The sequence below is a fragment of the Nothobranchius furzeri genome, chromosome 4 (assembly GCF_043380555.1).
Source record: "Nothobranchius furzeri strain GRZ-AD chromosome 4, NfurGRZ-RIMD1, whole genome shotgun sequence".
Lineage (NCBI taxonomy): Eukaryota > Metazoa > Chordata > Actinopteri > Cyprinodontiformes > Nothobranchiidae > Nothobranchius > Nothobranchius furzeri.
In genome coordinates this window covers 76836768-76862616 of record NC_091744.1, presented here as the reverse complement: position 1 = coordinate 76862616, position 25849 = coordinate 76836768, and the positions used below count along the sequence as shown (strand labels likewise).

At 41.2% G+C, this 25849-nt stretch overlaps 3 protein-coding genes across 5 annotated transcripts in view; 2 read left to right on the top strand and 1 right to left on the bottom strand.

Moving 5' to 3' along the window:
- The window catches only part of LOC139069770 (uncharacterized), a 6359-nt gene extending 942 nt beyond the window's left edge, over positions 1-5417 (bottom strand). The window contains exons 1-2 of one of the 2 annotated variants that reach the window (XM_070550697.1): positions 5143-5417; positions 1-5001 (exon numbers count right to left, since the gene is read on the bottom strand). The exon at positions 1-5001 is cut by the window's left edge and continues 933 nt beyond it. In XM_070550697.1, coding sequence (XP_070406798.1) covers positions 3-4787 — 4785 coding nt within the window. In that variant the 5' untranslated portion in view covers positions 4788-5001; positions 5143-5417 and the 3' untranslated portion in view covers positions 1-2. The other variant, XR_011520474.1, reaches the window with a different exon arrangement.
- A 187-nt stretch (positions 5418-5604) lies between these two features.
- On the top strand, positions 5605-9150 carry LOC139069771 (peroxynitrite isomerase THAP4-like). The gene is made up of 4 exons (XM_070550698.1): positions 5605-6079; positions 6211-7369; positions 7538-7691; positions 7784-9150. The coding sequence occupies exons 2-3, from the start codon at positions 6726-6728 to the stop codon at positions 7569-7571; spliced, it is 678 nt and encodes a 225-aa protein (XP_070406799.1). The 5' UTR covers positions 5605-6079; positions 6211-6725; the 3' UTR covers positions 7572-7691; positions 7784-9150.
- Positions 9151-13696: 4546 nt separating this feature from the next.
- Positions 13697-19818, top strand: LOC107389011 (mannose-binding protein C). 2 transcript variants are annotated; one of them, XM_054733238.2, is made up of 6 exons: positions 13697-13831; positions 13963-14141; positions 15719-15814; positions 16811-16873; positions 17748-18077; positions 18723-18859. In XM_054733238.2, the coding sequence occupies exons 2-5, from the start codon at positions 13985-13987 to the stop codon at positions 18032-18034; spliced, it is 603 nt and encodes a 200-aa protein (XP_054589213.2). In that variant the 5' UTR covers positions 13697-13831; positions 13963-13984; the 3' UTR covers positions 18035-18077; positions 18723-18859. The 2 variants fall into 2 exon arrangements, with proteins under 2 accessions (XP_054589213.2, XP_015820345.3); XM_015964859.3 differs by lacking the exon at positions 17748-18077 and having other exon boundaries at positions 13698-13831; positions 18723-19818.
- Positions 19819-25849: the final 6031 nt, after the last annotated feature.

Sequence of the window (25849 nt, the reverse complement as noted above, 5' to 3'; positions counted from 1 at the left end):
GCTCAAGAAGGTGCTGAACTTGGCGCCATCGCTTTCGTGCATACAAGTCCTATTTTATGAATGTTCCTGGTGGAGGCAGAGCACTTGAAGTTTTCATTGTGATACACTTGTCCTTGCAAATCTTTGATGATCACAGTTTCAGCTATTTTCCTTTCAGCTACAGTGGTGAGTGTCTTTGATTTGTCCTTGAGCAGATATCGTCTGAGACGTGCAACAGCACTAACTGCACGGGACCAGGAGGAGAACTTTGTGAGGTGGTCACTGAGACTTGCATGTTTTACAGCTTGAGTGTTTAGGGTCTGCACCTTTCTCACCTCTGGGTCTCCTACTTGGAGCTCGATAGTCTTTCTTGTTGGAAGCTGTATTTCTCCTTTCCACAGAAACTGAGGGCCGGTGAGCCAGTTGGATGAAAGCAGTTCCTTTACAGAAGTGCCCCTGGAAGCCATGTCGGCGGGATTTTCATCAGTAGGTACATGAAACCATTGTTGCGGTGAAGTGTGGCTCCGTATTTTCTGCACTCTATTCGCAACAAACGTGTGGAAGCGCCCTGCCTCATTATTTATGTATCCTAAAGTGACCTTTGAATCTGTCCAAAAGAACTCTTCTACATCATCGTAGAGCAGCTCCTCCTTTAGCATTTTGCTCACTGTGACTGATACTGTGGCTGCGGTGAGTTCCAACCTGGGTATAGTGGTGACCTTTGTGGGTGAGACACGTGCTTTGCCCATGACAAAGGCACAATGAACTTCTTTGTTTTTGTTTGTGAGTCTAAGATGGGTACATTGGCCGTATCCTGCGGTGCTTGCATCTGAAAAGTGATGTAATTCTCTTTTGATCACTTCTCCAAATTCTGCAGGAGCATAACATCTGTTTATCTGGACGTTCTTTAAATTTTGCAGGTCTCCTTTCCAGCACTCCCACCATGGCCTGAGGTGATCTGGTATTGGGTCATCCCAGTCTGTTCCTTGACGGCACATTTCTTGGAGAATTCCCTTGCCGTTGAGCACATAAGGAGCTAAAAATCCGAGGGGATCATATATTGCTGCAACTGCTGATAGGATGCCCTGCCTGGTTGGGGGTTGGTCCTTCAGCATGATGTTGAACGTAAAGCAGTCTTTCTCTACATTCCAATAAATGCCAAGGGCTCTTTCTGTTTGTGCCTCTTTGAATGTCAAGTCCTTTGTTTTTGTATCTGTTGCCAGCTCTGATGTTGGGATGCTGTTTAAAACATCAGTGTTGTTGGATACAAACTTATGCAGCCTTAATCCACCCTTTGCACACAGCTCACGTGCTTCCTTTACTAGTTGAATAGCATCCTCAGTTTTTTGTACGCTGGTGACTCCGTCATCTACATAGAAGTCCCTGGTTATGAACTGTGAGCCTACAGGATATGCAGATCTGTTTTCCTTAGCCAGATGTTTGAGTCCATAGTTCGCACACCCTGGGGATGAAGCAGCGCCAAAAAGGTGGACTGTCATCCTGTATGCTTGTGGCTGGCTGTTAACGTCACCATCTTTCCACCATAAGAAGCGCAAATAGTTGCGATCATCTTCCTTAACCTGAAACTGGTGGAACATTTTTTCAATGTCGCACATTAGAGCGACTTTATGCTGTCTGAAGCGCATCAAAACACCAGTTAAACTGTTGATCATGTCAGGGCCATTTAGTAAATGATCATTAAGGCAGGTACCATTGTGTTTAGCTGAACAGTCAAAAACTATGCGCAACCTGTCAGGTTTCTTTGGATGATAAACACCGTGGTGAGGTATATACCATGTCTCACCAGGTGGTCCAATATCGTCAGTTTCTTCTGCATCACCTCTTTTGATCATTTCATTCATGAATTTCATGTAATCCTCCTTGTATTTTTGATCCTTCATGAGTTTGCGTTTCAGTGGACTTAGTCTGCTTTCAGCAAGTTTTCTGTTAGTTGGCATTTGAGGTCTTTTCCTGAACGGCAATGGCATTTTATAATTTCCCTTTTTCGTTTGTACTATGCCTTCCTCAAGTTTTTGGAGGAATAATAGATCCTCTTGTGACACAGTCTTTTCATTTCTTTCAGCGTCTTTAAAGTCTCTTTCCAATACACGTATTGCGTCTGCTGGAGTGGAAGGAGGAACCTCTTTAACGGTGCATCTGTGACAAAGCCTGGTTGCCATGTCTGTTTTCTCTTCGGGGTCTGAGTTGCCAACAATGCTCCATCCCAAATCAGTCTGAAGAGCATAAGGTTCATTATCTTTTCCTAAGATTACTTGTTTAGGTGCTAGAGCTCTAGGACAAGTATAACCTATGAGGAGACTTATCTCACAACTGAGAAGTGGAGGGATTTCATCTGCAATGGGCAGCAAGTGACTCCACTGTTTGGCTGTTTCACATGTGGGTATGTGTTCTCTGTTAGCAGGGATGCAGTCCTTTGAATATGCCGTAGGAAGCTTTATGACTGTGGCTGAGTTATAGCCTCTCACCAAGAGATCAGACACCCTTTCACTGCTTACAACTGCATTTTTTCCCATCATGGTAGTCAGTTTTAGCTTTACTGGGCAAACATCTGCCTGCAGCTCATGTGTTACATCCTGATCAATGAAGACAGCATCACTCTGCGTGTCTAATAGCGCATAAACCAGTTTTTCTTTGAGTGGGTTGTTGGCAGTTGACAGCCACACTGGAACTATCATTGATGTGCTGATTGTGTGTTCAGGTCTGGCAACATTGAGTGACATAGCCGTCGCTGCTGTAGGTGAGTTAACTTGAGTTCCATTATTTACACTCACTTGTGTCTCTTTTTGTAGGCTGTTCCAATAATTGTCGTCATGAAGACAGGTAGGATGCCTCTTTGAGCAGGTATCACAACTGAAGCGGCGTTTGCAGTCTTTGGCATTGTGACCTTGTTTTAGACAACCATAACAAAGTTTCTTCTCCTTCACAAACTTTCTTCTGTTTTCTAGAGACAGTTTTAAGAAGTCTGGACACTTGTGGAGTGGATGTGCAATCTGACACAGAACACATGAAAAATCCTTTGATGTTATTATTATTGACTGTGTGTCACTTTGTTCCGTTGAATTTGTCTTAAAAACACTTGCTTTGTTCCCTTTTCGTTCTCTTGTGTTTCCTTTGTCGCTGTTAGTTTCAGAGTAACGAAGGGCATGAATGGAGGTGAATGGGTTACATGCAACTTCAGCTTCAACAGAGAGAAAGGATGCAAAGTCACTAAAACTTGGAAACTCACCACCTTCCATTAAAGTCTTTGTTACCTGTCTGTTCCATCTTGCATTTATCCAATCTGGTAGTTTGTGCAGTAATTTTTGATTTTCCTCGCAGTCGTTAAGTATTTGCAAACCCTTTACGTGAGGCATAGCGAGCATGCATGCATTTAGGAAGTCCGCAAAAGTTCTTAATCCATCAGCATCTCTGGACTGCACCTTTGGCCAGTTTGATAGCTTCTCTCTGAATGATTTCTGTATAATAAAGGGCTGGCCGTATCTTTGGTTTAACTTGTCCCAAGCATCCTTATATGCGGCTTCATCACTCCTAAAGAAAGTCCCTTCAATGCATTTGCGAGCTGACCCTGTTACATATCTTTTTAAATAGTACAGTTTATCTGCTGCTGAGATGCCCCTTTGATCAATCAGTGATGTAAATGTGGATTTCCATTCAATGAAATGCATTGGGTCGCCACTAAAAACTGTTGGTTCTGGCGTAGGAAGTTTGTTTAATCTTATGCTGTCCTGAACTGCCTGTGCTAGCTGGGTAACACTGGAGGGAGCTTCCTGCACTGCTGGTGCCAACTCAGTAACAGTAGGGAGAGCTGTCTGCACAGAACCAAAGGAGACTGCTGGTAACGGCTGTTTAGGTGTGATGTTTGGGCTCACCTTTTCATCTGTAATTGACTGTACATCACCCACTTGTAGTAAATGCCTGTCATATGCTTCAAATCTGGCTCGAGCTGCTTTCACATCCCTTTGTGCTCTCAGGCGTTCTAACTCTGCATTTTGAACTGCCACCTGTTTTTTATGCTCTTCCTCTAGAGCCCTTATTTTTTCTTGTTGTCTTTGTTCCTCCAGCGCGACCTCATACTCAACCTCCTTTGCTGCTAGTTCTGCTGCTGCTTCAGCTCGTTTTGCTGTAAGATGGGAAGCTGAGGATCGCTGGCTGCGATTTGATGCTGCAGTTGATCCATATATGGAAATGGCGTAGTCATGCTCTAAAAGTTCACGTAAACGAGCTTTTTCACGATCTGCATCAAAATCTCCATCAACACCACTTATTCTTTCCAGAATTATCCCTATGATCTCCTTAGTTACTGCTTCACATGCATCTATCTTTCTCCTTACGTCAGATGATGGTGCCATTTGGGTTCTATTTTCTGAATATAACTTTAATATATCATCTCTCCTTTCTTCTATTATGTCAGCAAGTTCTGACATCTCCTTCACTGTTATATCTTCCTTTAATTTTTCTCTTGTTTCACGTGCCTGTGCTTTCCATTGCTCATAAAGGACAAGCATTCTTTTTTCCCTTTTGATCATTTCTTCCCGTAGATATATTATCATTTTTTCTGTTTGTACTTTAACTCTTTCAGAGCGTCTTGGCAGATCTGACGTGTTTTGAATTTTATCTTGAAGTTCACTTATCATTTGTTCTTTGCATTTGATTGAATCTTTAATGTCCTGTCTCGCATTACTTTCATCCTGAAGTGAGTCCTTTAGGTCTTGAATTTCCCTTTGCAGAGTTGTCATCTGTTCAGTTAGGGCCGTTTGACTTACTGTTGCAGCCTGTAAGTCTTCCATTTTACTTTGCCTTGATCCGTTTCAATTCCTGACCAACTTCTGCCCTCTGCTGGACGTTGCGGGTACTGCCGTTGAACCGTGAAACCACACCGTGCGGCAAGAGGGGGCGGTCAAGCTCTTACTGTAGCATTCAGTCAATATCGAGAAGGCCGGAACTGATGGTGAATGATGATTTATTTGAGCCGTCCGTATCATCAACCAACCAACGTAAGAGCTAGGCATAAACAAAAAATAAATAAATCATAAAATAAACCATAATGCATAACTGATTACATTGGTAGTCGTTTTCACAATTAATACAATCATATAGACACGTTCCGTTTTCATAACAACATTCTGAATTATAATTACAAACCTTGTTCCCCTTATCAACTGAAGCTAGACAGAAGTATTCCTCAAACTTTCTTTGTCTTCTTCTCCGTGAACCGTTAATAGCCTATCCTTTGCTCCGTCTTTACTTCTAATTGATTTCCGTTTGCTTCTTCTGTGTTGCGCCCGTTGCGCCTCCCTACTTGGCTACGGTTGCTATGACGCTATCAAAATAAAAGCCCGTATACCTTCGCCGTTGTTAAACATAAAGAAATAGTTCACCTTTACATTCACCTTTACAATATATATATATATATATTTTTTTATTATTTTTTTTTATTATAATTATTTCTCCACTCCTTGATTGTGTTTTTTTTATAGTTGTGTACATTGAATAAATAAGACACATTAATGTTTTGAGTGGCTATATGGCAGCCCCTGGCCACCCCTTGGGGGCGCCATTGGTTACTGAACGTGTATCCGGTGTGATAATTACAGATGTGAGACTGATGAAGAAACTGGGGGAGACACTGGCCAAATAATAAGAAACCAGATAACTAAACTAAAAGTAACACACAAAACAAAACACACAACTGTGGTTTTTATGGTTCATCATTAGTATTTGAAAAATTTGAGTGGATCCTATTGGTGCAGCCCTCTTCTCCTGAACTGCTCCTTTCATCATTTGTTGAGAAAATAGAACGCTTTTTCTTGAAAAATGAAATGTGAAAGAACAAAAAAAAAAAAAAAAAAACAAAAAAAAAAGTTTTTGTTGTCTAAATTACACATTTTAAACAAACATCAAGTCAACATGTCACTCGGGACACAGAATAAGTTTCTGGTTTTCATCAACAGGTCATATAACTTGTTTTTGACTTATTGCTTCATCTGGGTGGGATCTCGAGTTTCTGCTGTTGAAACTGTCTTAAGTGAGTTTGGAAACAGCAGGAGCAGCACATTCTGGAGAGTGTTGTAGTTTTATGGTTAGTTTTACCTGTTCAATTTCCTTTGTTTGTCTTTGTTTTGTTCAAATAAATGTTTAGAATTCAGATTAAATGGGAAAGTGATCTCCATGAAAAAAAATCCTACTATATATTTTTTTTATTTTTTACAGAATCCCAAACTGCACTGAGAAGATGAGGTTTTGATTTATTTTGTTTGCATTCTGCCTGATGGTTTTTGTGAGCTACAGTCAGCTGGAAGGTCCTCCAATGGGCCATTCCCATCTGTACATGGTCGGCCCTGCCCGGATAGCTCCAGTCAGCCCCAGCCTGGCCTGGTTGATTCCACACATCCTTGCTTAGGTATGCAAGGAATGCAGTCAGAAACGTTTTCAGCTTCTAGGTAATCAGCACGATAATGAATGATAATGAATTGAGCATGCCTTAAGCCCATGTGGGCTGATTCTACCCACCAATCAGAGGCTTGCTCTAATAGAAGGTGTGAATAGACCCTCGCTGTGTCTCAATTCAGGGTCTGCATCCTTCGAAGCACCCAGCCTACTCGGCCGACCTGTGCACGAGAAAAGGCTAACTTTCTGTTTTGAGACCGGATGTAGAGTTGTTCATTTCCGCAAACTTTTTAGTGCTTTTGATTTGCTGAATCGCTACTGTTGCGGACTCAAAAGTCATGTCAAAATTACAAAAACGGAATGATCGTGTTAAGCTACAAAGAGCAGAAGGTGGGAACACTCATCACTACTGCGTCCCGCTGTGTGCCGCTGGGGGGAGATTTAACAAAACCATTAGTTTTCACTCCTTTCCCAAGGAGCCTGAGTTGCGGGCACAATGGCTGATAAAAATCAGACGGGACCGCTTCGGCGTTACGGCCAGCTCTAGAGTGTGCAGTCGGCATTTTGAGACTGGCGAGATCTTCTTGTCTTCCTCTGGAAAGCAATGTCTTCAGCCAAAAGTTGTTCCGTCGTTATTCCACTGGAATGACTACACGAAAAAGTCAGAGCGACCCGGAGTTTGGGAGCGCCGCCCTCGGCCTGTTGACACCGTGGCTATGGCAACCGAGGACGACAACACAGAGGATGGAAACACCTATATCCCTGTCGTGGGTTATGCCGAGTCTGATCCAGCCTCCATCCCCATGATTGAAGATCATGATTATGCAGCAAGCTCTTTGATTGTCGTAGATCGCATTAAATATGAATTTATGTCAAGAGAGATCGAGGAGCTCAGGCAGCAGCTTGAGTCATACCACCTCACTCAGGGGTTTGGACTGCAGCGATTTGCCACATCACCCGATGACATTCGGTACTATACAAGGTAAGTAATCCTGAAGTTTTTAAGTTACCCTATATATACTTTTAGCATTGTACATCCATCCATCCATCCATCCATCCATCCATCCATCCATCCATCCATCCATCAATCAATCAATCAATCATCTATCTATCGGCAATCTCTCCAGAAAAATAAAATTTACATCCACAGTTTAAATGCAGATTTCCATCATATGAGCATCTGATGGCTTTTTGGAACCTAATTGAAGAGGCAACAAGCAGAATGGTGAGGGTCACCACTCACCAGTGATCAGAAGAGCCTTTCTACCAGCACATCCACCGAGAGCCCTGTGAACAGACCAACTGTAAGTTCAACAAAATTACTACCTGGTTGTTTTGTGTTGATTACACATTTTTGTTGCTGACTGGACCGTTTTTTTCTCTCTCTGTCTTCCAGAAATTGTTGCCAATTGACGAGCTGTTTCTGTTCCTCACTTATCTTGCAACTGGCTGTAGACAGAGGGAACTTTGTCACAAGTTTAACATCCACAGAGCTACAGTAAGTAGAATACTTGTGTCATGGTCCAACTTTTTGTACACCTTGCTTGGATCTGTCTCCATCTGGATGGCACCTGACAGAGTGAGCGCAAACTGCCCCACAGATTTCAGTGGCCCTTACAAAAATACTCAGATCATTCTTGACTGTACTGAAATGAGGTGCCAAACACCCTCCTCCCTTCTGCCCCAGAGCGAGGTGTTTTCAGCTTACAAGTCGCACTGTACCTTCAAAGTGTTGATTGGCATGTCCCCCCATGGAGCACTCACATTTGTGTCAGCACTTTTTGAAGGCTCCATAAGTGACAAGGAAATTTTCCGGCACTCCGGCATCTCCTCCCTCCTAACGCCCGAGATGGATGTAATGGTGGACAAAGGGTTTCTGATCGATGAGCTAGTGCCCGGGAAAGTCCATCGCCCAGCCTTTTTGTCCAAGCAAGCCCAAATGTCAGAGGTGGATGTGCTTAGAACCCAGTCCATTCCACGTGGAGCGGCTCATCAGGAGGGTTAAAGAAAACAAACTTTTCGACACAGTCATCCCTCTTTCCATTTCTGGAAGTATTAACCAAATGTTTACTGTTGCATGTCTCCTCACAAACTACCAACACGGACCCCTGGTCAACGAATGGGTGCTTGAGTAAAAGCTTGAAATTGGTACTGTCTGTTTAGTAGTATGTGGGAGAAGTAGCCAGTATATGGAAAAATAATCTGCAGTTCTTTTCGTTACTGAATCCAAAATTCTTACCTTTAATAGTGAAATGGAGATGAAAGTGTTACTACTAAGTTTGAGTAACTGTTTTATGGTTTTGTATAATGTATTTTAAATTCATGTATGTAGTTATTCCCCAACAGTAGAAGTAGCTGATTTTGTTTTTAAGTAAAGAGCTAACACGCCCCCTTCCATGGTTAAATAAAGTTCAGTGATAGATGTTTTACTGTTTACTTTGCAAATAAAACCACCTTCCTTTAACAGCACTGTTTTGCTCTGTTTTATGTGCTTCTTATTGACTGCAATAGATATAAAGATGATAAATACTATTTTCCTGGAATTCGGAAATAAAAACACAAATTTCAAATGATCAATTATATTTTAACTTACTTAGAATTTTATAACAGTAAACATATGAACATTTTTTAATGGTTTGAACACAAACTCTGCAGATATTAATACATAAAAAATAAATTGAACAACATGGAAAATAATACAAATGCCTTTTCAGACCATGTAAGTTGATGACATTTGAGTCAGGAATAACAAGCTAACCATTTATGACTCCGGGTTATGATCGGGTTAAGGTCGGGATTCGGGTTTCTGAGTTGATCAGAATAACCCGTTTACAAGCACAAATAGAAAGAGTTACCCCTAACTTGCATAACCCGATATAAATGCGGACGTTGGGGTAGCGTCAGGACGTGTGGACTACGTCCAGACGCAATACGCGTCATTTCCGGTTCTTCTCGTTCCAGTATCTGTGAAAACAACAACATTTTTCCTAGTTCGGAAGAGATAGCGACCGCGTTTGTTTGCGCTTTAGTTTCCTCGATACTCCGAAAGTGTGGTGCTGTGCCGCGACTCGCCAACTTGTTGTTTACTTCCGGAGTTCTGGCGCATACAAGACGTCTCGCTACTCAAAAGACCAAGATTCCTTGCGAACAGAGCATGCGCAGAACACACGCTTTGATGGGGATATCCCTGTATGCGATTACACGACCAAACATTCGGGTTAGAAAAGGGTTACCCCAGGTGTAGTAACCGGGTTTTTAAAAACCCGGTTATGAGCATATCCGGGTTTCTGGCGGTGTTTACGTGGACCTGCGGAACCGGGTTATTGTGAATATTCGGGTTTTAAAAGGGTTACTGGCTGCATGTAAACGCACTGCATGAACACATGAAAATAGAAAAGTGTATATCTTACACTTCATTGTCTCCATCACACCCTCATCCCTCTGTATTATTTGGATGAACACATCTTCTTGAGCAGAGACCACAAAATCACACCAGCTCATCCCTGTAGTTAGCAGCTGGCCCTGAACTTGCCAATAATAGGCATGTGCTGGTTTAAGCTGCAATGTCCCACTGATGACCTTGAGGTAAGGTTTGAAATCAGGTGTTTTTTTTTTCAACACACCTGATTTCAATCAGCAGGTGATTAACCGGCTTCTGCAGAGCTTGATGAGCTGCTGAACAGGTGAATTAACTGTGTTGGAACTGGGAAACAACAAAAAGATGCAGGAGACCGGCTCTCGAGGACTGAAGTTGCCCACCCCTGCTCTAAGGGGTCAAAAATGATACCATCTGGTGATGCACCAATCCATGGTGCATCCGGGTGCACCACAAATCCACATTTGTAATGGTTAACTCGTTTTATCTGGCAGTATTCCCAGATAGCATCTGCCTCTATCTCTAAACCCCTCTTCATAGGGCCTGTCTGGCGAGTACCTTTCAAGATGCGTTCAGCCAGCAGCTCTTCGGAGAGTTCACCCACATGACAGATCTCTCTAAATCGAGATGCAGTCACTCGTGGTCTCCGTACATTGTGCCAGTCGGCACACACACTCTACCCTCGCGTAGCACATTCTATGCTCTGGGATATTTCGAGGGTTACCTCAAGACATTTCATGTGCAGCTGTTGCTTCCTGGAACAGACAAACATGCATTCTGATGATTTCAGTCTGTAGTCTTGCAGAGGCAATGGTGGAGGAGGTGGAGCATTATGGAGGGTCTTCACTTTCTTTTTGGGTGGTTGCTGATAAGAAAATGGACTTCCTTGTTGCACCTTGCCGAGCAGTGACGCCTATTCCCATGCTGCAGATCATAGGCCGGTCAGCATCGGAGAAAGGTTGGTAGACTTCAGAAACCCGCAGAACCGAGAGGTCAGGAAGGTCCCCGTGAAGGCCTTTGTACAGTTTGCTCCTGAATGTTAAGAACACGCATACAGAAAAATTGTAATCAATACATAAATGTATAAACCGATCATTTTTATTACTTGGTAGGCCCTATAACTCACTATATTACCACTGATGGCGTGTTTGAATCTGAAGCTCCTGTGCATGTGTCAAAAAACCTCTCACGGCATGCTAGTGTGCCGCGGCACAGTGGTTGAAAAACACTGATCTAGAGCCTTGTGTAAGAAAGCCCAGAGTAGTGAACCTTTTTTGATACAAGCTTCATGTGATTCAGAAAGCTTCATTTAGCTATCACTATATATTACCATGAGAATCTGCTGTTTGAAAACAGTAAACAAATTGCCCCCCCATTCTGTATTAAATATCATTGCCTTATAAAATGCTGTGATATTATCTGAAATCCCATCAGTAGCCAGTACTTACTGCACTCCCTCTGTGGTCTTTCTTGTTTTGCGTTTGGCTGAGAGGACAACCATCTTCTCCACCGGGCCAGGCTTTATCCCCTATTAAAATATGGTCAAAATAAATATAATATATATAGTTACATAAAAAATATTGTGATGATTGGACTCACCATAACTCTCGGCTTATGCCACTGTTGTTCACCTTCAGTGCAGCTTAACATTGGGGGAACAACTTGGACTTTCAACCGCGAATAGTGTGCAGATTGAAAGAGAAGAGCAACACAGTGGTTGCATGAAGCTTTTCCAGCCTTACACGTGCAGGTGAAGTCCAGCAGTTAAACAGGCTGTGAATCTTTCAGTACCACCTACAAAGTACAATATTTCAATGTATTTAATATATTTTATATTGAATATCCCTAGAAATATAATCAATTTCTAAAGATAGCATGTTTGTCAAATGCACTAATTTCTGAGCACGTCCCTGATATGACAGCTTGACATGATCCTAGCAACATCCTATAATTTGCATCCAACCTATTACATTATATACACTATACACAACAATTTCACACTGCCTCTTTTTAAGATCATACGCTGAGTTTGTGAGCTTTCTCGGTCTTCTTCATGGACCTGAAGCATTCTGCCCTGACCACCACCTCTCCAGCACCCTGATGGTTGTCAGACGCTGCAGAAAAACAACAATTTTAGTAAAGTTAGTAACAGAATAACGTTAGTTGGTACGTTGTAGGTGCAGGAACTGTAATACAAAGATAATATATGCAGACACTTGAAGCAGATTTTTTCATGAAAAAAATCAAATGATCAATTTTTATGTTTGAAGAGTGATCGATTTGTTGTTTACATCACTCAACACACTAGCAGAAATGCATTACAAAATGAGAAGACACGTCGTCTTCATTTAGGAGCACATCTCTGTATAGTGACAGTTACTATGCCTTAAACAGGCATTCAAACTACGGGGGAACGTTAGTCAACAGCCAGATGTTCCCCTGCTACACTCAGATGAGCTAACCCTAACCAAACACACACCCACACAGCATATCAACAAACTGTGAGAAAAAGTCAGAAGATATATAAAAAATGACTGTTTCGGTGTTAAGGGTCTCTAGTGGTATTTATGAAGGATGTGTTGTTGTGACTTACCTTCGAAATTATACAAATACTGGGAGTTGTAAAATTTGAATCCTTTCTCTCTTTTGCTCTGAGGCGCGGGGGGAAAAAAGATCAACAAGTCAATGAACATCATCTACAGACATATTCGACAAATGCCCGAGACATCTTGAAAAGTTTAAATCGCCGCTTAATTCAGCCATTTGGCTGACTTCTGATGGAAAACCCGACCACAAATCCTAGCGTAAACATGCAGCGGCTCACAACGGAAGTGAAACGCTCTACAGGAGTTTTCCCCCCGGAAGTAGCACATGCTAAGACGCACATAGTCTATTTGCTGACTGATAAGCCGGCTTATCAGTCAGCAGTGGGTGTGTTGGCCCTGGTCAGCCTGAAGCAGACCACTTCAGAAAGAAGGCTGAAAAACAGTCTTGTTGCACCCTGAAAAAAGGCAGGCCACCAAGATATGTAAGCAAGCTATGCTGTTCGGGCCGGGCCGACCAGGTACAGATGGGAATGGCCCAAAGTCCTCGTGGCCTTTATGGTTTGAGCGGCTATGGCAACCCCTGGCCACCCCGTGGGAGCGCCATTGGTTACTAAACACATATCAGGTGTGATAATTACAGATGTGAGACTGATGAGGAAACTGGGGGGACACTGGCCAAATAATAAGGAACCAGATAACTAAACTAAAAGTAACACACAAAACAAAACACACAACTGTGGTTTTTATGGTTCATCGTTAGCATTTGAAAAATTTGAGTGGATCCTATTGGTGCAGCCCTCTTCATCGGTATTGGAATGTCAACTCAAGTTTGGGAATTTTTGAAGCATGAAACCTTTTATTCTGAAGGGGAGACTTTGTGAAGTGTTCATTAAAGGTGTGGTTGACTGAAATAACATTTAAAAAATGTTTTTCATAATCAGTCACTGAGCTTTTCAAGCAGACTAACCATGAAAATAGTCTCCTACGCATATCTCCTGCATTAGCTTCTGATAGAAAATAGACGATGGAACTCAATTCGGACAGCTCTACGTCACACTGTGAATTGGTGTTTGTGGACTCACCGATCTTGACTCACGACGGGGAAGGCTGTTGTTGTTTAAATACCCTGAAATCAGCATCGGACATCTCGGCTGGTTTAAGCCAGACCCTTTGAGATACAGAATTCGGACCATAGGCTTCAATAGAATCAATGGAATGCAGAAGTTGTCCATAGAGCTTCGGACAGTTCCAAACACCTATAGTTCCACTGTTGAATGCTGTTCATTCTCTGGGTTTCAGAGCTTTTTTCTTCTGGTAAGTTAATGAAATTACAACATTTTGGCATTGTGAAGCAATAGCTCACTGCCTCATACCAATCTGGTTTTCATTAACAGGTTATATAACTTGTTTTTGACTTATTGCTTCATCTGGGTGGGATCTCGAGTTTCTGCTGTTGAAACTGTCTTATGTGAGTTTGGAAACAGCAGGAGCAGCACATTCTGGAGAGTGTTGTAGTTTTATGGTTAGTTTTACCTGTTAAATTTCCCTTTTTTGTCTTTGTTTTGTTCCAATAAATGTTTAGAATAGAGATTAAATGGGAAAGTGATCTCCATGAAAAAAAAAGTCCTACTATATTTTTTTTATTATTTACAGAATCCCAAACTGCACTGAGAAGATGAGGTTTTGTTTTATTTTATGTGCATTCTGCCTGATGGGTTTTGTGAGCTACAGTCAGCAGCAAGATCCTCTTTGTCCTCTCTGCCCGCCTGGTCCTCCTGGTCCTCCTGGTCCTCCTGGTCGTCCTGGTTTTCCAGGTGTTATAGGAAACAAAGGTAACTACAACTCTTTCGCATAATTTAGCCTATAGTTAGGGTTATAACATTTAGCTTCTCTGACAATATCACTTTGTTCAGTTTTCCCTCAAGGAAATCACAATCACATGCCATTGATAAGATTTCTCAAGCTTGATCTCCATATGAAAATGTCCGGATATGTGAAAGCTTGACTAACAAAGTAAAAAAAAAAACCTCTTTCTCTGGGAAAAGATTAATTTAAAATGGAATTTAAAGGACTTACAATTTTTTGGGTGTTAAAAGTAAGAGTTTCATTCTCCTCTGTCCTACTGGTTGAAAGTGGAATTGCAACGGTTGTAAAACACCCTGCTGCAGTCTGCTGTAGCTAGCCCTAACAACGAGCTAACACTAACACGTGCCAGCTAATACTAAAAGATCTATACGGTTGGACAAATAATATTAATACTTACAAGTCCAGTAACAACAAGGCCAGGTCACCATCAGTCCATGATTTTGTAGCCTCCTTTAGCTCCCTCAAACTAAGTCACACTGATGTTCACTCTGATTTTTAGCTCTTTGCTTTGCCTCCAAAGACATAACTCTTTCACTTTTACTTCCAGGCTCAAAAAAAGCAAACTTTTTTTTTCTTAAGTAAATTTAATTTATATAGCACTCATCATAGAAAGAAAATCACAAAGTGCTTCCCATAGATCAAAACAAATCATAAAGTCACATAATGATCCTAAAACAGAAATAAATTAAAATCAGAAAATATGTCATAACTTTATAATATACAATAAAACAAATGAAAGATGATTACAAATTCAAGTTAAGAATAAGAAAATAAAAGGTTTAGGTAAAAGCAGCTTTAAATAAAAGGGTCTTCAGCTGTAAAGCAGGTAAAGTAAAGCACATTGACTTGCCTCTGGGTTTGAAGTGTGCTCTATAAATAAAGCTGCCTTGCCTACTGGTTGTGCAGCACATCAGGATGAAGACCAAAGGTGACAGATCATTTGCTGCTGTGGCCCCCAGACTCTGGAACTCTCTCCCCCTGAGCCTGAGATCAGTGGACTCAGAGGTCTCCTTTAAAAAGCAGCTGAAAACTCACTTGTTCAAGCTGGTTTTTGTGTGACCTTCATCACCCTCTCCTTATTCTGCTCTTTCTACTTAATCCGCCTTTTCCTGCAGTCCACTGATTTCCCTCTTTCCTATTAATTTTCTTTCTCCCTTACATTATAATTTATCTTATCACAAATTTTGTTTATTCTCTTATTTTAAACATATTTTAATATTGAAAAAATACATTTTTATACTTAAATTGTTTTGTGAAGCGCCTCGTGATTTTTCTCTTGAGAGGCGCTATATAAAAGATACGTTTCTTTCTTTCTTTCTTTCTTTCTTTCTTTCTTTCTTTCTTTCTTTCTTTCTTTCTTTCTTTCTTTCTTTCTTTCTTTCTTTCTTTCTTTCTTTCTTTCTTTCTTTCTTTCTTTCTTTCTTTCTTTCTTTCTTTCTTTCTTTCTTTCTTTCCCCCATACTCCCTGTTCTGTTATCATGACTTCAAACCACATAATGGGGTTAATGTGTACATTCGATTTTGTTTGCTATCCTTGATCCAGGAGATCCAGGTCTACCAGGATTTGCTGGAGAACGTGGGGAAAAGGGACAGCCAGGACGACCGGGACCACCGGGACCACCAGGATTGTCCATGTTAGGTATGGTGCCTACCTAAACTTTAATGTTTTGCATCATTATTGCTTTATAGCGGGTGTATTCGATTCCGGGCCTGGAGGGCCGGCATCCAGCATTTTTTTTTAGTTTTAAGTGTGTTTAAAACACACCAGCAGATAATTAACAGGCTTCTGCAGAGCCCAGTGAGCTGCTGCCCAGGTGGTTCAGTCACCGAATCAAGAGTTCTGGAGCAGGGAAACCACTAAAACTTGCCGGCATTCCAGGACCATAATTGAATACCTTAGCTTTATAGTATCAAGGCGACTGATCTTCTAGAATCAAACATCACTATTTCTACAGGAATACTTCTGTTTGACAACGTTTTTGCTGACTAATGGTTATAAGATGGGGTTTTATACTTTTGGCCGCTTATCTGGGGTTGGGTTGCAGGGGCAATAACCTCAGCAGGGAGGCCCAGACGTCCCTCTCCCTGCTACTTGGGCCAGCTCCTCTGGGGGAATTCCAAGGCGTTCCCTGGCCAGCCGAAAAACATAGTCCTTCCATCGCACCTTGGGTCTTCCTTTCAGTCTTCTCTCCTGGTTGGACATGTCTGGAAAACCTCACCAGGAAGGTGTCCAGGAGGCATCCTAATCAGATGCCTGAGCCACCTCAACTGGCTCCTCTCGATGTGGAGGAGAAGCGGGTCTACTTTGAGCTTCTCCCGGATAACTGAGCTTCTCATGAGTAAACTGCTCCAATGATAATTGCATTAACTTAGTAAAATACAGCAAATCTGAATCAGGAAATCTTCCATTAGGTATTTATTTATTTATAAACTTATGTTTTAGGAGAATAAAAACCGCTTGAGATGAGCCATCTCATTAACGAGATGAGAGAAAAGAAAGATAACAAAAAACACATCAAACAAATCTAGAACATTAATCACAAATAAAAAAACAACAACACATTTCAGGAGCTTTATCATCTGAAAATTTTCTCTCCAAAAAGCATATTTTTAACTTAACCTGTGTTTGATCCAGGTAATGAGCCCTGTAGCATCAATTTAAGCGCCGTACAGGACCGCCTCGACAAGTTAGAGCTGGGTAAGTGTCAGCACCAACACAATAACGTATTTTGTTTTGAAACTTTTATGGTTTTCTAATTTATAATTCATTAACATTTGAATTCAGTTAATAATATTGATACTTTTTATTAACCATTGAAAAAAAAAACTACAAATCACATTATGACATTATTACTTGTTTTTTATCCTGGCATTTATCAACGTTTAATGATTATTAATAAACACGGTCATTGTGTTTCCAGCTTAGTCTGAAATGTTTCATATGGCAACTGCAGATGGGCAGCAGTAGCTCAACAAGTTATGCGGGTTGTCCAATAATCGGAAGGTTGCAGGTTCTGATCCCAGCTCCGGACAGAGAATTTTGCTGTTGTGTCCTTGGGCAAGACACTTAACCCACCTTGCCTGCGGGTGGTGGTCGGAGGGACCGGTGGCGCCTGTGCTCGGCAGCCTCGCTTCTGTCAGTGCGCCCCAGGGCACTACATCATAGCTTATCACCTTGTGTGTGTGAATGGATGAATGATACACTGTAGTGTAAAACGTTTTGGAGTCCTTACTCTGAGAGGCGCTATACAAGTGGGGGTCATTTATCATTTATGTAATAAATAGTTGGTACAGAAAAGAATCACGCCCTTTGAAAGACATCCATCTTTTTTTGCTTTATAACTTTAAATGGAAACACAAACCAAAAAAAGTCATCATTTCCTTAGCAGACCATGGTTTCCAGCTTCCACCTGTGATCAACTGTAATCAGTGTGATTAATGGAGAATAAATTGTGAATGTTTTTTGTTGAGAGGAGCTAAATGAAAAAAAAATTTTTTTCATTTCATGGCTTCTTCTATAGTACGTCATGGCAAAGAATGATCATCCTTTGCATGTGACAATGATTCCACAGATGTGGCTTGCAAGCAAAAAGCCACTTTTCAACAAAGGCCACATTACAGCTGGTCTCCAGAATGCACCAGGAGGATTCTGATGCCAAGTGGACAAAGGTCAGAATCAGATGAGATCAAAATGAAATTATTTGGCCTCGACACTAAAAGGTTCACCAGGTGTAAATCCACTGCAGCTCACCAGCTACAACACACCATACCTACAGTAAAGCACGGAGGTGGCAGCATCCTGCTGTGGGGGTGTTTCTCTGCCTCAGGGACTGGGGCTGTCGTTAGGATAAATGGATAGAGGAAAATAATGTCAAATTTTTGAAGAAAACTATCCTCTGTAGGTAAGCAGATTTGGCTCTCTGTTTGACAAAAACAGTTCAGGGGCGTGTCCAGGGAGTGGCCTGGGGTAGCACATGCCACACTTGGAATCTGATTGGCCACCCCCAGGTGTCACCATACTGAATTCCCTGAATTCCCCTGACCCATTGGCTCTTCATTGTCCACAGAAGGCTTGAGGTAAAACAGAAAAGCATAACCATTGGTGCCACCTATGCACAAAGTAGTGCCGTACCTGGGCCACCCCATTTAAAAAAATCTGGACACGCCACTGAAACAGTTAGTTTTATCTCTAGATCCTTTCCCAGGTTCTACTGATGACCTCTTTCCTATTCATGTTCTCTTTTCCTTTCCTCACATTTTTAATACATTTATGTATACTTTTCAAATTTTTTTATCATTTTTTATTTTTAAATGTTTGTTCTTGTGAAGCGTCTCATGATTTTCATCTTGAAAGGCGTTATATAAAAAAGATTGTTTCTTCTTCTTTCTCGCACCCAACTGGACAATAAACACTTAATAATGATTTATAAAATGTTAGTGCTTTTAAATATATTTGTTCACTGTCCAAAATAATCCGATTTGTCTTTTTGTTGTTGTTGATCTGTTTTTTTGACCAGTTGGTGATTTTTCTGTGTCTTTCTCTTCAGCTGTAGGTTATCCGTTTGTCCGAAAGGTCGGTCAGAAATACTTTGTGTCCAACAAGGAGAGGGACTCGTTTGAGAAGGCCGTTGAGTTCTGCTCCCAGCGAGGCTTAGAGCTGGCTCTGCCCCAGAACCAAGAGGAGAACAACAAACTCACTGAGGTGTTCAGGGATGGTTACACAGAAGTCTGGATCAATGTCAGCAAGAATAAGGCAAAAGGGAATTGTGTTGTTCACACCAATAATCGACCTCTGACCTTTACTAAGTGGGGGAAAGATCAGCCAGACGCCTCCATCCAGGATTTCGGCTGCACCATGTTGACTGAGAACGGCTTCTGGAGAGTGACGAGAGAATGCTTCCTGAATGCTTTCATCGTCTGTCAGCTCTAGAAGGATCTCAGTCTTGATTTCTTTACTTATGTTTTCTATTCTACCACCAGTTAGCTACATGTCTTCTTTAAGTGCATCCATTAGCATCATTTTATTCAATTTCTCCTCTTTAATGATTGCAATTGGAGTTACATTTAATTCTGTTAGAAAGCCTGATTAGCCACCTTGACTATGGGGTAGGGCTTGTAGTTATTGTGTAGACATGAACTAATGTAACAGACGCCGTCTGTTTTGTGGCCACTAGGTGCCCTCAGCGTCCCTACCTACTCTCCTGGCTCTAGCTGAGCCAGGTGGAATTACTTTCAATCAGTGAGGCTCCCTGTTAAAAGGGTGTGTCTGATGATACAGAGGGGGGGAGTTCAGTAGAGAACAAGCAGGAGTGTTTGCTCTCCCTTTTCCCTCCTCGTGCTGACGTTAAAGTCTCGTTTTGCCTACCTCTGTGGTATCGATAGTAGCTTCCTAGTTTCTCGAGCTCATTTTGTGTTTTCTTCGGCATCCTCGTTAAAGAGAAATCTAGCTCACCCTTTTGGTGGAGCTTTTTGTGTTAATCCTGCTCATTCTTTACCCGGTTTTAATCCCCGGCGCGTTGTGTTTTATATTATTATTGTTGTCAAATCCCCAGTTTTGGACGTATTTTGGTTTTGTATCATTTTAGCCTTTTTCCTGCATGAATTCAGTGACTTTTAGTTAATAAACTCCTTTAAGAGAGTGAATCTTGGTTTGTTTCCTGTTCACAAGCACATTTCTTTACGCTGCCTATTAACATCATCTCCTAGTCGAGCTGGGGGACGTAAAAACCAACATAGCTAAACGTGTGGCTAACACCCTCCAAAAGTGCTAAAACCTTCTGTGGTATTCCCCCATTGGTTATTCCCTCTGGTTTTGAGTGTTTCCAGGTGTGTGACCATCGCAGGTGTTTCTCTCTCATGGAGAACAGATGCTGAAGTCAGTCTGGATGCAGTAGGAAGTTAAAATGAAATCCTAAAACTCACTCCAGGTTTCTGGGGGTCAATGTTCCTGATGTTTTAGTTGTTTCCCTGCTCAAACAAACAGAATTCACCTATTAAATCTTGTGACTTTACTAATCCATTTAAACAACTGGTTTTCTTATTTCTTTTGTTTTTTACAGATATTAGTATTACATTCTTATCTTTGCTCATCTTGGGATTTCTTTAAATATTAACAGGATTTAATTAAAAAAACATATATTTTTTTAGAATTTGAGAAAACAGACATAAAACGATTTGTTCTGACTGTGTGTTTCCCTTACGTGGAGGCAATGATTATAAAAATGGCTTAAATTTAATTAATTTTAACATGTATTTTTTAATTGAAATTATACTAAAGTTGTATTTATGTTCATTGCTATTGGCCTTTAAAAGTAAAAAAAAAAAAAGCAGTACGTGAAGATCCAGTGTGGGATTAACTTGGACGATAAAAAAAACTGATAATATTTTCTGAGCTCTTGTAATGATTTTAACCACATCACAGTGTGCAAAAGCCTGCAGATCACTCTCATTAAAAACTGTTTTTTGACTTTCATTTTCCCCACAATCATTTCTTTGATTCTCAGAATTTTTGGATGATTTTGGAAGATAGATAAAAAAAAACACTGTTTATTTGGGTTTGAAAACTGTCCATTAGGTCTTTTATAGGGTACTGAACTTTTTTTCCACATCCTTTATGCATTACTTTACCATTTTTTTATATGATGCAATATAGTTAGTTCAGTTTCAGTTTAATTATTCATAAAGCAACTTCCACGACCTTATTATCAGAAGCCCAAGGTGCAGAACACAACCACAAAATACACGATAAAAACAAAGTGTGATTTAATTTTTTTAAAATAATATCATTAAACATTAGTCAAATAAAAGCAGGAAACAATCATAAAAACATGTTAAACGAGATAAAAACAGTTAAGTCAAGGCATTGTTGTGATCCTTATTGCTGAAATGCCATCACATAAAAATGAGTCTCCAAGCTCATTTGACAAAATGTCCCTTTTGAGATAAAACTAAATTAAATACATGATAATGAAAAAACAAGTTCTCTGGATTTTGAATGGAAAGTGAGGTGATGAGAGGTGGAGTCAAACTGCAGTCCGTCCATCCATCCATCCATCCATCCATCCATCCTCCTGTGAACAATACTTGGTTTCTTTCCCAGTGCTGGATTCCAGCAGATCAAGGAGAGCATCCCAGACTTCCCTCTCTCCAGCAGCACTCCTCAGTAGGGACGTGTCTGATGTGTCGACACTTCGAAGCGTGTGTCGGGTATCCAGGAAGATTTTTTGTGAAGCACGGATCGAGGCTTGTGTTGATTACATAAGCAGTAATGTTCAAGGCCTCGTTGGCAGTCTGTACCATGTGACCGATTCAGGAACTGGATCGTCGGTTTGCGCCGGATTCAAAATAAAAGGGGCAGCCAAACCCTGCTGGTTCCCCTGTCACATTGTGCTGTTGAAACCCTGTCCTATTAGTTTACTTTCTCTTTTGGACCAGACAGTAATAAAAGGACAGTTTAGGACAATACTAAGAATATATTGCCATCTTAAGCATTTCTTTTTTCAGTTCAAAGGTTTACAGTTTTACTTGAATCGTCCACTTGATGACCCAGTCGATCAAATGAATCGTCACGGTGCCTCAAATCAAGAGTCAACCAGTTGGACAGAAAGCTCCAGCTCATCATGAGGCTTCATCTCGCCATCATTACTCCTCAGTGCCTTCTGAATCCTGAGATATTACCAGACCAGAGAGGACATGTTTCCAGCTGGTTCTAATCCAAGGTCTCCTTCCAGTATAAACTCGTCACGTTCCATTCCAGTTCCAGTTCCAGTTCCACGTTCCATTCCAGTATAATGCTTCAAGTCCCCAAACCGCCTCCATTCTGTCCTCACACAGATGTGCTAGACCAGAAGTTGGGAACCCTAGTTCTGGAGAGCTGCTATCCAGCATGTTTTAGTTGTTTCCCCTGTTCAGCAGCTCATAAGGCTCTACAGAAGTCTGTTTATCATCTACTGATTAAAATCAGGTGTGTTGAAGCAGGGAAACCTCTAAAACATGCTGGAAAGCGGCTCCCTAGAACTGAAACACAAATACAGAAAACATATGTCAATATTTGGTAAATTTCACATGTGTAAGAATTTTAAATATCAAAATGCATACTTTTGTGCCAAAGGTTAAATTGTTCTTAACCTTTTAGCTTTTTTAAACACAAACTTAGAAATCTAAAAGATGGCTAGCATAACACACATTAAGCTTAGTTACAACTATTACAGTATTCAACTCAAAACATCATTAAAACACTAACAGTGGGTGACTTACGAACAATGATACTCCAAGGCTTAAAACGTTTGTGAAAATGTCTTTTTTCCCACTGAAGAGAAACCTTTTTTTTTAATTTCAACCAAACCAAAACCTAACTCAAAACTGGCCACGAGGGGGCGACAAACAAGTCCAATACCACAGGATTTACTTTGTGGCTTTATTGTGAGAAGACACTTGAGTCTAACCTTACAACCATGGATGCAGCGGAAAATAATTATTATGTTTGTTTCTCCATGCCTACTTTTACACCATATGGGCATTCTGCTCTACAGTAAATTGTTTTGTTTCATTAAGAAAAATCCCCAAACTTCATCAAACATTAACACAAAACACACCAAGCTGCCTTTACTACGAATAACAGATTGGTCAAAAATACAATCTAAATCTGTAGCTGATTGGATGACGTCTCTGTGACAGTAATACTTGCAAACACCACTTTAGGATGCAAATGACAAAGCTAAGGTTAAACAAACAGTAAAAGTGACTCTGAATATGTAAATTGGAGTTTGTGATGACACTGACATCTGAATTATGACCAGCCAGAAGTCCCATTATGCATTTGCACGACATTAAGCTTGGCAGATAGCCTCCTGTCTCCAACATGCAGAGTGGAGGTGCCCATGTCTTTGAGGATCACATTAAAAATGCACAACATGCACTTGATTCCCATCTGTTTGACTTTGTCTCCAATGAAAGTCGCCAAATCTGCAACAGCTCTGTGCTCCGAATCCTAGATGAGAGTGAACTCTGGAACCACCCGTGATTCCTGAGATCCAGGATGGTTCTGATACACCATCTAATAAAATATCAAAAGATTATTTGTAAGTTCCAAAGTTCACCAGAACATGAACATGAAGCTGGATTTTATCCTTGGCGTCCCTTTTGCTGTTTTTATCAAAACTGCAAACTTTATTTTCCATGTCGCTCTATTTTAAGCTGTTTTTCACAGCACATGACAAACTCTCCATTTTTATGTGATCTTCTGACACATAAACAAACTCGTTGTATGACAGGCCCACCTTCACCCCCACCGCCTTCTTCATCTGTCGATTTTTTTTTGCCTGTGAAGTCAGTGAAGCTGTAAGACTTTTGTCAGCGCCAGCCAGAATCTTTAGCATTTCTTCCTCAGTAGGTGGCTTTTTCTTCTCTCTTCTCCGCCTTGCTCCAAAAGGAGACAAAATTCAGCTCGGTGACTGGCTGTGCACGTGTGTTTACATATTTAGATGTGTATGCGGCTAAACTGGCACAAAGAACTCTTTAGATCTCATGATACAGATATTTCTGGAAATGTGGAGAAAACAAAAGATGTGGGGGTAGATTAGAGAGAGCCAGATCACACATTGACAGGTTCTGGGAGTGTTGTGGCTAGTATTTCAGCAATCCTAAATAAGTTTCCCCACTTCCTTCCTCCTACTGGTTGAAAAAGGAATTACAGCTGTCGTAAACAACCCTGCCGCTGCCTGCTGTAGCTAGCGCTATCAACGACCTAACTCTAACACAAGCCAACTGATACTGAACAAGCCACGAAGTAAAAATAGTTGGACAAAAATGTTACTGCTTACAAGTCCAGTAGCAACAAAGCCAGGTCATCATCAGTCTGGGATTTCATAGAACGAGTGTAGGCTGCACTGATGCTCACTCTGCTGTTAGCTCTTTGCCTTGCCTCCAAAGACATTACTCTTTTTCCTTTACTTCCTTGATGCCAACAAAACAATCTAAATTTTACTTTTTCTTCTTCTTGTGCCCTTCATTGACGGTCGGCGAACTGAAAAAGCTAGCCTTTATTTTAGCTACCGCAGAGTAAACAGTTAACATCTAAAGCAGGTTGAGGGCTGCAGAGTGCTGTCAAATGCGAAGCTGGTAGAGTTTCTGCCTCAAGAATCACTGAAACCACTTTGAAAGTAACCGCTTAGAGTGTTAAAACTCTTTATGTTGTTTTAAACAAGCATGTGTTCCTACTGGTTCTTCAGCATCTTTTTGAAGTGCATGGTGAGAAAACAATGCACACACTTATTATCTATCACAGCTATGAATCTATTCACACCTGCAGCATGTGACTTCCTTAAACCTCCTTTCTGCCATTCCCTCTGCAGCTCCTCTGACTGTAAACATCAGCAGCTTCCAGAGCTGAGATTTGTAGCGTGATGCAGATGATATACATCACAGTTTCAGTCAAGTGAATGAAAACAGTTCACTTAGTTCTCACTGTGAGGCTAATTCAAGTTGTCGTACTGTCATTATGTTGTCTGATGATTTCAATTCCCTGAGCAATGCTTAATGCAAGCCGTAGGAAGCAGCGGCACGCTGGAAAACCTGGTTAAGATTTGGTGCAGGAATTGAACAGTTATTCTTTACTGAAGAAACAGATGGCAAAAGGAGATGCACATGTCAGCACCCACAAGTTAATTACTTTATAATAGCTATTTAAGCTTCACTTAAGCTTCCCTGCTGGTGCAGAGAAAGTGCTAAATCCACTCTAGAGTGGTTATAGATAAAAGGATCAGAGGGAAGTTTTTTCTCTCTCCATCTACTTTTACCCATGATGCATGGTATGCCAGCCAAGCTGACAGGACCAAGATGGCAGAGCCCGACAGATTAATGATAGGCCGCTCATTTAGCAACCACACTTAGGCACTTTCTTGTTTCAAAACATCGTGTTTCACTTTTACCGTCGACTTTGACAGCAGGTGATTTTATTAAACTGACACACTTTACTTGGACCTCATTTCTTACGTTCCACTTAAAAAAGAAAACTGTTAGGTGGATGCAAAAGAGAGATTAAACCTAAACTCAAACAGTAAAGACAGGTTTGCAGCTAGGGCTGCATGGTGGCACAGCTGGCAGTGATGTTGCCCTGCAGCAAAGAGACTGCAGGTTCGGACCCCAGCTGCAGCCTTTCTGTACGGAGCATGTTCAGCATGTTCTCTCCATGCACGCTTAGGCTTTCTCTGAGCTCTACAGTTTCCTCCCACAGACTAAAAACATGCTTGTTTAGCTTAATTAGCAGCTCTAAAGTGGGTGAGTACCCCTATGATGCACTGGTGACGTGTCCACCACCTCTTACTCTGTGACTGCGGGAGACAAACACCTTGCCTTGCAAACTCATTCAGAATTAAGCAGTTCGGAAAATGAATGAATTATTATGCATTTACCAAACAATGCGAACAAGGAGATTTTTTAAAAAGGAATTCAATCTGCTTATGCTGCCGCTCCTGCGACCCGACAACGTTTTTTCCGTGTGTGTGTGTGTGTGTGTGTGTGGGGGGGGGGGGTCGCAGGAGATCACGTTTAACATTGACATATATACGTTTAACACACAAACTCACAGTGTGAAGAAACCCAAACACATGGCTCGCATGCTAAAGTGACGTCACCACAGTAGGAGACTCATAGTAGATCTCAGCTGCAACCAAGT

Bases quoted from the DNA above. Each gene is read 5' to 3' on its own strand.
- LOC107389011 (XM_015964859.3), top strand. From the start codon at position 13,985: ATGAGGTTTTGTTTTATTTTATGTGCATTCTGCCTGATGGGTTTTGTG. The intron at 15,815-16,810 runs GTATGGTGCCTA...TGTTTGATCCAG, and splicing joins ACCAGGATTGTCCATGTTAG to GTAATGAGCCCTGTAGCATC. The intron at 16,874-18,722 runs GTAAGTGTCAGC...CTTTCTCTTCAG, and splicing joins CCTCGACAAGTTAGAGCTGG to CTGTAGGTTATCCGTTTGTC.
- LOC139069771 (XM_070550698.1), top strand. From the start codon at position 6,726: ATGTCAAAATTACAAAAACGGAATGATCGTGTTAAGCTACAAAGAGCA. The intron at 7,370-7,537 runs GTAAGTAATCCT...TTACATCCACAG, and splicing joins GACATTCGGTACTATACAAG to TTTAAATGCAGATTTCCATC.